We start from the raw sequence: 12,235 nt of genomic DNA on the forward strand, positions 1-12,235 counted from the left end.
TTTGGACATTCCAGACTTGTTTGCTGATGGACGCACAAACCAATTGCTTTCATTCTCCTCCCAGAAATTGACATATAAACCAAATCTGTGGACTCAAAACTGAAGCATCATCTAGGCTTTGGCACCAAGGATGTCATAGAATCCTGCTACTCTTCCTGAGAAGACTACCCATTGTACCAGCTCTCATGTTCTATCAGTCATCTCCCACTATGCTGGCTTTAGTTTGAAACACTTGTGTTTGCAATCAGAAAAAAAGCACGAGCTATTTGTTTAGATGGTTTTAGTCCTGTACTGAGAGGATTTTTTTTATTTAATTAATCTTTATGTATTTATATTTATTATCATTTTCAGTTACATTAAGAGTTAGGATACCCCCCTTTAGATAATTGATTTTTCCTATATGAAAGCCTCAAGCAAGGTTCTCCTGACTCTTTTCTGTTTTGTTCGGGGATTGGGAGCTTTCATTTCACTACATTTAGATAGTTAAAAGCCATCTTTCTGAGAGCTTAATTCATGTCACTTGACCAGGTTCTAACTGACAACTGTGCCTACCTCACCAGATCGTCTTACCAGCCTCCTCCTTGCTTTTTGTCAACCCATGCCCCTCCTGGCCAGATTTTCTCCCCTACCATAGACATCTCCCCTCCTGAACATGTATTCTCTGAGAAGAGTGCTCCAGTGCCCGTCATACTCCTCTGGGATGCTTACTGAGTGATGATTTACAGCTCACCCATAGAGGTCCTGGTCTAGTACATCTCACACAACCCCAAACCTGGGTCTGGGGACGCCGATCAGTTATTCTTAGGACAGCCCTTTAAGAAACATATGCAGGTGGTGCAGTCTGTGAGGACATTCTGAATCTCATGCATGTCCAGCGGGTTTTCCATAGTCTAAGTATTTGGTGGGTGTTTCTTCAATTGGGTTGAAGATGTGTGAAAAAAATAGATCAGCTGACATTAGCATGGATTTTTTTAATCACATTTTTACATCCTTAAAGATACTAGTCTGTACACTTCACTTGACTGAACTAGAAGTAGAAAATTAAATTATCTTGTTAGACTTACAGAGAAATTAAAAACTGTACTGTGCAGATATTTGAAAAGGAAATGTATATATATTAAAAGTTAAAATTTGAAAATGGCTGTTAGAACATTGGAGATTATCAGAGTTAATATTAGGCTTATCCTTGGAGTTCACCTGTAAAGGGGGGTTTGTTGAAAACTGGGTTTGCTGTCTGGATAGGTATGTTAGGCCTTCTCTTGGTTTTTGGTTTTGGGGTTTTTTTTTTTAATTTTTTTTATTTGATTCTGCTAATTAGCTGGCAGTTGGGGGAATCAGTCTAAGAATCAGTAACAAAAATAAACAGCTTTGACGCTAGTAAAAGCTGCTTGAACCATTATATTGAGATTCATTTTCAATAAAATTAAATGTTGGTACTATATTTGTGAATTTGACTAGTTTTATAATACTATAATAATAATAGTTCCTATTTTTCAGTTCAGAAAAACCTTTAACAATTAAAGTCTTAAAATGAAAGTTTAATAGGGGCTGGAGAGATGGCTCAGTGGTTAGGAACAGTTGTTTAGAAACTTAGGCCTGTGCCTGTTAGGCAAGCACTCCATCACCAGCCTGTATTCCCTGCCCTCCTTCTCCTCTTTCCTTCCCCGACCATTTTTTTCACATGATGTGTGTGTTGAGTACGCATGTTTGCATGCAGAAGACTGGAGTTGACGCTATTTTCAGTTGCACTCCAGTTTTTACTAAGGGGGTGGTCTCTCACTGACCCAGGAGCTAGCAGTCTGACTAGTCTCAGCCAGTTGAGTCGTCCTGCCTCCAAGTGCTGGGATTACTGGTGGCCACCCTACTTGCCTGTGTTAGTGTGGATTCTAGGATTCTGAACTCCAGTCTTTGTTTGTGCAGCAAGTGTTTTTATCCAGTAAGTCATCCCATAAAGTTATACCGACTGGCCTGGAGCTCACTCTGTAAACCAAGGCTGGCTTTGAACTTATGTTCCTCCTGCCTTAGCCATCTGTCTTAGGGTTTCTTTTGCTGTGAAGAGACACCATGACCATGGCAACTCTTATAAAGGAAAACATTTAATTAGTGTGGCTTACAGTTCAGAGGTTCAGTCCATTATCATCATAGTGGGACATGGCAACGTGCAGGCAGACATGGTGCTAGAGAAGTAGATGAGAGTCCTACATCTTACAGGCAGCAGGAAGTGGTCTGTCTCACTGGGTATGGCTTGAGCAAATGAGACTTCACAGCCCAATACCATAGTGACACTTCCTCCAACAAGGCCACACCTAATAGTGCGTCTCCCCTTCGGGGCCATTTTTCTTTAAACTGCCTCCATCTGAGTAGCTTGAATTGCTAGTCAGAACCAAAGCTTGTATTTTTTTCAAGGAGTTTGGTAAGAATGACTCCAAAACACTTCACTAAAAATTCATTCTCACTGCCCTGTTGTGCCTGGAGAATGTGGTAAATCTTTCCATCTCCCTCTTCCTCAGTGAACCCTGAGCCATGGGCCAAGGGAATGTGATACAGATTTAGGACTAAGAAATCTGCATTCTTCTTCTCTGTGCCTTGACCATCAAGTTCTGGAGGATAACCAAGAACGTTGGCAGTAGCCTGTAATGTTTGGGATATGTAAGACTCTAGAGAGGTGATCTGTTCCTGGCACTGGACTTTTCATCTGTTAGCCTGGATGAGAGTCTTGTCACTCCCATTGTCTGGAAACTCCACTGAACTCCTTCAGTTGCACATAGGAACTCAACACAGCTGTGAGAACGTGTGCAAACCTGTGCAAGCCCCCGCCAGACACTGAGCCCCACCACGAGCTGGGGAGTCTGTTGACAGATGTTCGCTACTTGAGGAGTCAGTCTGTAGGGTGTGACCCCGGTAAGTTGATCACACACCAGTTAGTGGCTGCGTGTCCTGGAGTGTGTGGGCAGCGCAGGTTGGGTTTGATGGGTTTGAGAAACAGAAGACACAAGGTGGGATGGGTGGGGAAAAGAGTGGATCTGGGGTGAGGTGTGCGGAGGGATGAGTATGATCAAAATACATTGTACAAAATTCTTAAGTAACTAATAAAGTGAGGGAAATAAATATAAGCCTTAAAACAATAAAATTTAGCCAGGCTGTGATGGCACACACCTTTAATCCCAGCACTCAGAAGACAGAGGCAGGCAGATCTCTGTGAGTTGGAGATCCAGGAGAGGTGCAAAGCTACACAGAGAAACCTCTGTCTTGAAAAAACCAAAAAAATAAAATAAAATTTAAAAATCTACAAACTTTAAAATCTATTCCAGTATCTTATGGGATTCATTATTCTGGAATAAGCCATACTTTAAAAGACATTTAGCTACCAGATAACAACGGATTTATATTGTATTAAGCCTTAGCTTTTTTGTTGTTATTGCTTTTGTTTTGTTTTTTTGTTTTTTGTTTTTTCAAAAAGCCAGAGGTTCAATTTTGTACTTTTGGAATGAATTGGTTGCACTTTTAACCCAGAAACCTAGATTGAGAAATTTATACAACTCTACTAGGACATAGGTTATATCCCCCTACCTTTGGCAGATACCTATCAAAACTTACAGTTTTATAGCTGTGATTGCCTCATTCAGTGACCTTTTTTTTTTTTTAAAGATTTATTTATTTATTATGTATACAGCATGTATGACTGCAGGCCAGAATCTCATTACAGATGGTTGTGAGCCACCATGTGGTTGCTGGGAATTGAACTCAGGACCTCTGGAAGAGCAGTCAGTGCTCTTAACCCCTGAGCCATCTCTCCAGCCCCCAGTGACCTTATTTTGTAGTGGGAAAAATACTGTGAACTTGAGTCAACTATTCAATTTTTACATCTGGGAAAAGTTGAGCCTTGGTCATTCTATATTTTAGGGAGTGGAAGGGTGGTGGTCTAGAGAGTCACTGCCTAGATGGGAAATAGCATGCTCGTGATCCTCTTTTTAAATCTCCTCTTGAGTGTGAAGAATAGAAACCTGCTGTCCTAATTTTCTGGGACAAAGGGGGTTGAAGAAGTTGGGCACTTTCTTTGAAAGATGCAGCAGAGCCAAGGTCACACTTGCGGATTGGGACCTTATTTAGCATCAGCCCCTGTGACACCTGTTGAGCCTTCTGAGTGAGCCCTGCTGCCCTGCTGATGCTCCTGTGCAGCTGCTGGGAGCACGGGCAGCTGGTCCAGGGGAGGTTGAGCAAGTCAAACAAGAAGAAATGTCTGAGGTGTCCCTGAGAGTGAGAGGAAAGACAAATGTAGGGGTCATGAGTCTTCCAAACCTAAGTAGCTTCTCCTCTGGCAGCAGAGTCACGATGATGGAAATAACAGAGTTGTAGACATTTCAGAAAGATAAAAGTGTCTTTGGGGATTTGGTGACCCTAACAGCTTACAAAGACACTGGGTCTGAGTGTTTCCAGAGAGGCGAAACTGAACTTTTAAAACTTGCCTCAGGATGTTGGAAACAGAAGCGTTTGAAGTACTTTTGGATTCTTGAAAATAAACATGACAGGACATTTGTGGTTTGGAGGTTGTGCTAAAAGTCATTCTTACATTAGGCAAAATGCTCACAAAGACAAAAATGTGCCTGATGCCTACAAGAGCGCCGCTCTTTCTTACTGAGGAAATCCAGGGACTTTGTCCTGTGATTGTGTCCTGGTGAAAAGCTGTGTCCGTGACTTGAGTCTGAGCTAGTCGTCTGTTTGGTCACCAAGCACTCGTAACTTGTATCACCCGCATTTCAAGCAGGAAACAGGATTAAAGAAGGGATGTGGGCTGGGGAGATGCTCCGTGGATAGAGGGCCAACTGCACAAGCGTGAGAATCTGAGTGTGAACCCCCAGTATTCTGGAAGCTGAGCAGTGGCTGAGAGTCCAGTGCTCTCATCACTGAGGTGGGCAGCAGAGAAGGGAGGAGCCCTAGATGCTCTGGGGCCAGCTAGTACGTTGTATGCCACAGCAAACAGCAGAGACCCTGTCTCTAACAAGGTGGGAGGTGACAACTAACCCCCAAGGCAATGTGCACACACATACATGCACAACACCTGTATCATACACACACACCGAATAAATATAAAGTAATTATATCATAGACCAGTGAGTGGCAGAGCAGGACTTTTAATAAACCCTTTTAGACTTATTGCTTCATTTAACTAAATTCCAAGTCCATAAGATGTTAACTCCTCATGTATTTGACCGCCTTTCCTTCCTGGCCCGGGGAGGCATTTCAAGACAGGCTTTCTCTGCGTAGCCCTGGCTGTCCTGGAACTTACTCTGTAGACCAGGCTGGCTTCTTAACTCACAGAGATCTGCTTGTCTCTTCCTCCCAAGTGCTAGGATTAAAGGCGTGCACCACCACCACCTGGCTTGACAGCCTTTCTTTATAAATGACTTCTGTGGTATTCCTTTAGTCATTGGTACATACTAATGTCCTACTCAGAGTAACCACTAATAAAAGAATCTAAGGAATCAAATTTTCAATTACAAGAGTCTACGTTAAAGATGAACTATGCAGTCAGTAGTGGGAAAGCTTCGTCTAGACACTTACTGGCCCTTAGTTGCAGTGTTTCTGTGTTAGGGGCCTGTGACCATTCAGCAGGCACTGACTGAAACCATGGAACCGGGCCAGCACCCCTTGTTCCTCTGTACCCATGTCAAGAGGCTCATAGCTGACGGAGACAGCTCAAGGGGCATCCACTGCCTCTGACTTCCACGAGCACCCATGCACTCACACAGACACACAGACACACATAAATAAAAGCATTTCAACACATGTTTGAGGGATGAAAAAGAAAAACTGTTTTAAAACAACTTCTTAGTTAACCAGTCTCAAAAAACTTTGTGTCCTGAGTGTTCTGCATAGTGCCTGCTTGGCGTGTGAAATAGGACTGGTTTCTCAAGGTAAACAAAGGAAACCTAACAGATTCAAGTATGTGATTTGTTACATGCGTATAATTTTATGTATCTTAACATTCCTGCTGGAGAGTGGGACGTCTGTTATCAGGTTGTAGCAATTGTGATATTGGCCAGCCGAGAGCAAATTAAAATGGGTGATGTTGAGAAAGGCAAGAAGGTTTTTGTTCAGAAGTGTACCCAGTGCCACACTTTGGAAGCAACTATGCCCTACTGGGTATACATTTTGGTTATTTGCTGTTTTTTGTTTTGTTTTGTTTTGTTTTTTGACCTCTTGAGACAGGGTCTCAAGGTATAACCCAGATTGACCTGCGTAGCTTCAGAGTCATCATCCTCTTGCCTCAGCTCCTCGTGTGTTGGGTCACAGACACTGGTATTCTTGTGGTTTCATTTTAAAACCTCTATAATAGTAGCCCTTTTGCCTGGTTTCTTAGAAGGCATCAAACTTATATTAAGGAACTAACTCCTGAGTTAATGTTTTGGTATGTTTCTTTAAGATTAATTTAGCCAAACAGTTGTGGCACATGCCCTTAGAACTTGGGCGACAGAGGCAGAGGCAGGCAGATCTCTGTGAGTTTGAGGCCAGGCTAGTCTACAGAGTGAGTTCCAGGACAGCCAGGAGTACATAGAGAAACCCTGGTGGGGGGCTGCGTGGGGGCAGGAAAAGAGATTAATTTAAATTTTAAGGGTGTTTTGTTTTTTCTTAAGATATTATGAACTGGATCCCAACAAAAGTCTTTTAGACAATTTGAGGAACAAAGTGATCATTGAATATCCAACTTTGCATGTAGTATTGAAAGGATCTAGTAACGACATGCAACTTCTTCACCAAGGTAAGCACATTTTTTTTTTTTTGCCTTTTCCCTTCTGAGAGGGTCAAGCAGTTATGTGGCTACTCCTACATTTTATATGTGTGTTATAGATGTAAAAGAATGTACTGTACACAGCAACTGATATTGTAAAGTACCAAGAGAGTGAGTGCCATTTATACCCCACTAGAAAGTGTGATGCTCATTATGCTGGAATGCTGGAATGATTGAATCAAAGTGTCTTGCTAAAAGGGGTATTTTGCTTTATTAGAATTGTCGAGATATTTAATTTACTGTCTACTGAAAACTGTGGGCGGAGTTTTTCATCGGAATGACAGGTCAGCTCTGTCCCATCAGCCAGCTCACAAATAACCACACAGAGACTTAATATTAATTATAAATGCTTGGCCAGTAGCTTAGGCTTGTTACTAACTAACTCTTACAACTTAAATTAACCTATATTTCTTAACTACGCTCTACCGTGTGGTGGTACCTTTTTTAAAGGCATGTTCATCTTTCTTCTCTCTGTCTCCCTGAGACTCTTGAGACTTCCCTCCTTCTTCCCAGTGTTCTCTCTGCCCCAGAAATCCTGCCTAGCCATCAGTCAGCTAGCTCTTTATTAACCAATAAAAGTAATACATATTTTCAGTGAACAGGATTATTCCACACCAGACAACTCTAGAGATTCACGAAATGAGAGATACTGATTTTGTATCCTCCTTTCTAGCAAAGGATGCTGCTGAGGGAATGTGTTTAAAGTCTGGGCTGTGTTTAGCTGAGCTTGTACAGTGGCTTGCTGGTTTATTTCCTGCTATTTCTGTCTCTTTGCCATGTGAGCAGGTCCTAGAACTGTGATGGGACTAGACGTGGTGTGTGTGAATGTTTGGTGTGTAAAAATCACTTACCTACATTGATCAAAGTAACCTACATTCATCAAAGTAACCTAATTATATTGCATAATACAAGAGTCTAGGGCTTGATAGAGCTTAGTAATTACTTCTAGAAGGTGATTACTCAGAACCCTTAGATAACATTTCAGCTGAGAACTAGTAGAAACAGGTCAAGCTGCATTGTTGCGTGTGAATCTGTATGTTTGAATAGTTTTATTTAGCATGTGTGGTTTGCATTTTGTTGCATAATGGACAGTAGCCTGTTGGTAAGGTGTTTTCTCCACATGTATGTGTCAGTTTTTCTTTATTGAGTAAAATTAATAAAAAAAATTTCCAAGATTTTTAATAAATTATGAGTCTCTAAGCCTTGTATCTATTCTTATCTTTGTTTTTCACAATTTGAGGATAGCTAGTTTTCTCAAATTAGAAATTTCAGTTTTAGGTAACCACTTTGACTTTTCTAAACTTTGTAAAAGCCTTACTTTTTCTTCAACCTGATTAACATTGTGCTAAGACTTGTAAATGCTGGTCTCAGTGAAAGCTGTTGGGTGAGTTACTGGCCAGGGCAAACATGGACTGTGTAAACAAACAGAGCACACTGCTCCTCTTTCACCTTGTTTAGGAATAACATGTCCAAGCTAGGCGTCCTGGGACGAAGCAGTAAGAAAGGCTAATTCAGCATGTCCTGGAACCTCCAGTAGAAGCTGTTGCTTTATTTCGCACTTGTTTGCAGTCGACTCTTCTGTGTAAATGGTGGTCTAGGGCTGCTGCAAAGAGTCTGCCGAGCTGTCACGTTCTGAGTGCTCTCCCCTGACAGTGAGGGTGCATCTGTGGGCTTGCATTTATTTATTTATTTATTTTAGCACATCAAGATGCCTGTCTCTTTATACAGTCCTATAGCAATGATATTCTTTAAGGTGGCCCCATGGTGTAGGTGTGGGGGGGGGGGCGTCCTATAAAAATAGCATTTTCTTTGGAAAGCCTTCAATTTTTGCTCTCTCCAAAGGTAGGGGAAAAAGTTGAATTTTTATCCTGACTATAGAATTCTGTTGGTGATGGGAGGGGATGTGTTTCTGGAAAATGTAGTCTGCAGTTGATTGTTGTTACCGTGTTTATTTGGTTGGTTGTAGATTGCCATAATTAAGTCTGCCTATATTAATAGGAAAGGGGGTAATTGCTTGGTAATCTGTCCTTCCTTCTCTTTTTAAGGAATGAAAAGGGTTAACTGGACTAGGCAGGAGAGGAAAGTGGGAAAGTGCCAGTTACTCCCAACACACACACACACACACACACACACACACACACACTCACACACACTCACTCACACTCACTCACACACTCACACACACCCTTTGTGGATCCCGTGGGACTGCAGAGAGTGCAGAGAGCAGTGTGCACCGCTGAACAGGCTCTCCTCTGCTGGTGTTCCAGAAACAGAGCGGGTGACTTGAGAAAGCAGGCTGGGCTGACTTCTGAGGACAGAGCCGTGTGAAAAGACAGCTCGGCGGCTGTGGTAGGCTAAATCAGTGACATGACCTAGCAGGACCACCTTTCATATGTCAGTCTCTTATTGGAAAAATAAATCCTTTCATTTAACCTCCTCCCCCAGTCTTCCTCAGCCTTCTTTGTTTGCTTTCTTTCCTGCAGAGGAAGCCGGAGGATAAAATAATTTGTAGGATCGCAGAGGAACTTGAAAGGTTCTCTTGGAATTTCTAAAACTCCCAAGATGAACACTGCCTGATGTGGCAACATTTTGATGCCTTACACATAGGAAGGACTCACTGAATGCTGTTTTTGTTGCCAATACAACCGTAGATCTAAATGAACCCCAAGGAACTTGACAGTTGGAATATGAGACAGAGGTCCAAGCTCCTGTTTCTAGTCCTTGTGTGTCCTCTCCAAGATCTCTTCTCCTTCTCTACCTCATGGAGACAAAAAATAATAACATATTATTTTAAGACAAAGCTTAATATGTTATTATTTTTTAAAGATTTCATTTTATTTATGTGTGTACATGTGTTCATGTGCATCCACTCATACTTACAGTGCCCTCAAAGGCCAAAAGAGGATGTCAGGTCCCCTAGGGCTGAAGTTACAGGCAGTTATGAACCTCTCTGTCCCACTACAGGTGGGTGTTGAGAACCAAGCTTTAGTGCTCTGAAGAGGCAGCTAGTGCCCTTTACCCCAACTGTCTCTACAGACCCCAGTCATATTTTAACCTTAACAGTTTTTAGTGTTTCAATGTGTTATTTCCTTTCAGTTTCATCATATATAAGGACAGGGTAATATGTAGTCATAGGGGTTCAGTGTACTGCACACTGTGGGGCAAACCCAGGGAAGAGAGGTTGTGTCTTGGTCATGGAGACTAGCTTCTGTATTGCTCACCCTCAGCATGGCAGGAGCTTCAGAGGCCTGCATCGTGCTCAGTCTTCTGTCAGCCCACCTGCATTCACATATATATATATACTCACCCTTTAAGTTTAAAAAATACACATCTGTAAAAAATTCCCAACTGCATGTGGACAGGCTTTGTGATAATGGTGTCATGAATATGGGATCATAACTGAACCATGAGGTCCATTTCCAAGTCTTCCACTGTCAAGAAGGTTGTAACCCCACAAAATATAATTGCCACTCTTAAGCACCATTTCTCTATTTATTGTGTCCAGAAGTGAGTCTCCTGGCTGCCTGGGACATGACATGGTTTGTCTGTCCCTGTAAGCAGTGCTGTTGCTATGCTGTGCATCAGAAAGGAGGAGAGATGAAGAGAAAACAAAACAGGCTGAGCAGTATAAACATTTGACTGTGTTTACGTGGTTTTCTTCCAGTGAAAAGTGAACCTACCCAGAAGCTCGGCAATGAAGATTGAGCACTTGTGGAAGAAGGTGAAAGTTCCCAGATGGTTGAGAAGATTGTGTGTGGATGGACAGTCGGGTGGTTGGGGAACTGTCAGCCAGGGGTTGGAATGTGTTGTTTGTATAAAAGGAAATTAAACAATATAACTTTCTTTTGGAAAAAAAAAGTGTATTTTGTTGTCTTTTGAATGAACTGAGGTCCAAAGCCTCTTTCACAGAATGAACCTCTATGCACCTGATTAGTGGAGTCCTCCCTAGACTTTAATATGCTTATTTCTGTAAGCTGAAACATTTGTATTTGTTAGGGTGACACAGGACCAAACCCAAGGATCACCTGGGTCAGCCACAAAGATGGCCCTCTCTGTGGTCACAGCTCACTGAAAGAAAATGCCACGAAGCTAGCAAAGCGTCTAGCCAAGTCGAAGCACTCTCCCAAGAGTTTACCGTCCTTTACCGTGTTTGGTTTTTCTGTAACCCCTCTTAAGACAACTCATACTTGAGATACTCTCAATCTTATGGGAAGATGAAAAAAACACGAATCACTCACTGTGTGTTATGTTCAGTTAAAAAGATCAGCAGTTCCATGTTGAGTTATCCTTGATGACATCTTCACACAGGTTCTGTGCCTCATCCATTCCCAATTGACTCTGTTGATGCACAGGGATACAATGATGACCAATTTGGTGTTGTAGTTTGGTACATCTAAAGGAAACAACCACTGGGAATTCTTGAGTGTGTTGATGACGCGTGCGGAAGTATGGTGATGTGTGTACACGGCTTGATTTTTAAACAGTTCACATACTAAAATTAAACTTTGATCATTTCATGTACATTTATGACGCTCTGAAACTTTAGTTTGTAGAAGAATAAAGAATTACATCTGCATTGCATCTTGTGTACTAAATGTTTTTTAAAAATTAATGAAAAGGGGGCTATAAATTTGAAAAAGCAAGAAAAACATATGGAAGGGTTTAAAGGGAGGGAAGAGAGAAATGATGTAATTATAGTATAATCTCAAGAATAAAGCTTAAAGTGATAAAATTGGACATTAGTGAAGATCATTTAGCTCCTAGGTATATAAGAGTCAGGTCAAAAAGAAGCCAGAGACTTGGAGAATACAAATACATATGTAACTCAGGATAGAAATCACAGTAGGAAACTAAGGGGCAGTAGTGCCCAGAGACCACTGGTTTCCAAGTGCACCGGAAGTTCGGTTCGTAGTTAATGGAGCCATTGAGAAGAGTGCTCAGACCCTGGGTGCCCTTGAGATCTGACGTGGCAGAGGATTCATGTGGAGTTATGTCCTTGCCAGTACCACTGGAAAGACAGCTAAGCTCAATTTCACGGGATTCATATTTGGTCCAAAAGTAAAATCTGTGTCAGTGAGGCAGGCAGGAGAGGAGGAGGAACTGAGGCGCAGTGTCCTGGTGGTGTTGACGGAGTGGGATAAAAGGACCCAGGAAGAACATGTGGTCCGAGTGTGGGATGGAGAGGAATCCTAACAGTGAAGTCTTGTACTTTGGTCTCAATTCTAAGAAAAGTGCTAAGCTCCGTATAAAACTGAACAACAAAGAAAGAATTTATTCTGTGCTTTCCTTCTCCCAGGAGGAGAGGGGAACAGAGTTCACCTAAATAGAACTGTCAGCTCACTTGATTAATATGCATATTTATTTCCAAGCAATTTATAATAAACATGTGTCTTAATGGGTGATCACGTTAGACTCCGAAGGGGTGAAGTGGGAATGGTTCCCCGA

General features: G+C 41.9%; 1 protein-coding gene across 3 annotated transcripts in view; it reads left to right on the forward strand.

Annotated features, from left to right (window-relative positions):
- Positions 1-10,648, forward strand: part of Znhit6 (zinc finger HIT-type containing 6) — a 46,061-nt gene extending 35,413 nt beyond the window's left edge. For all 3 annotated transcript variants that reach the window (XM_042280060.2, XM_006984742.4, XM_076575111.1), the window contains 2 exons: positions 6,636-6,760; positions 10,455-10,648. In XM_042280060.2, coding sequence (XP_042135994.1) covers positions 6,636-6,760; positions 10,455-10,495 — 166 coding nt within the window. In that variant the 3' untranslated portion in view covers positions 10,496-10,648. The remainder of the gene's footprint in view (positions 1-6,635; positions 6,761-10,454) is intronic.
- Positions 10,649-12,235: the final 1,587 nt, after the last annotated feature.

Source organism: Peromyscus maniculatus, chromosome 6 (genome assembly GCF_049852395.1).
Source record: "Peromyscus maniculatus bairdii isolate BWxNUB_F1_BW_parent chromosome 6, HU_Pman_BW_mat_3.1, whole genome shotgun sequence".
In the NCBI taxonomy this organism is placed as follows: domain Eukaryota; kingdom Metazoa; phylum Chordata; class Mammalia; order Rodentia; family Cricetidae; genus Peromyscus; species Peromyscus maniculatus.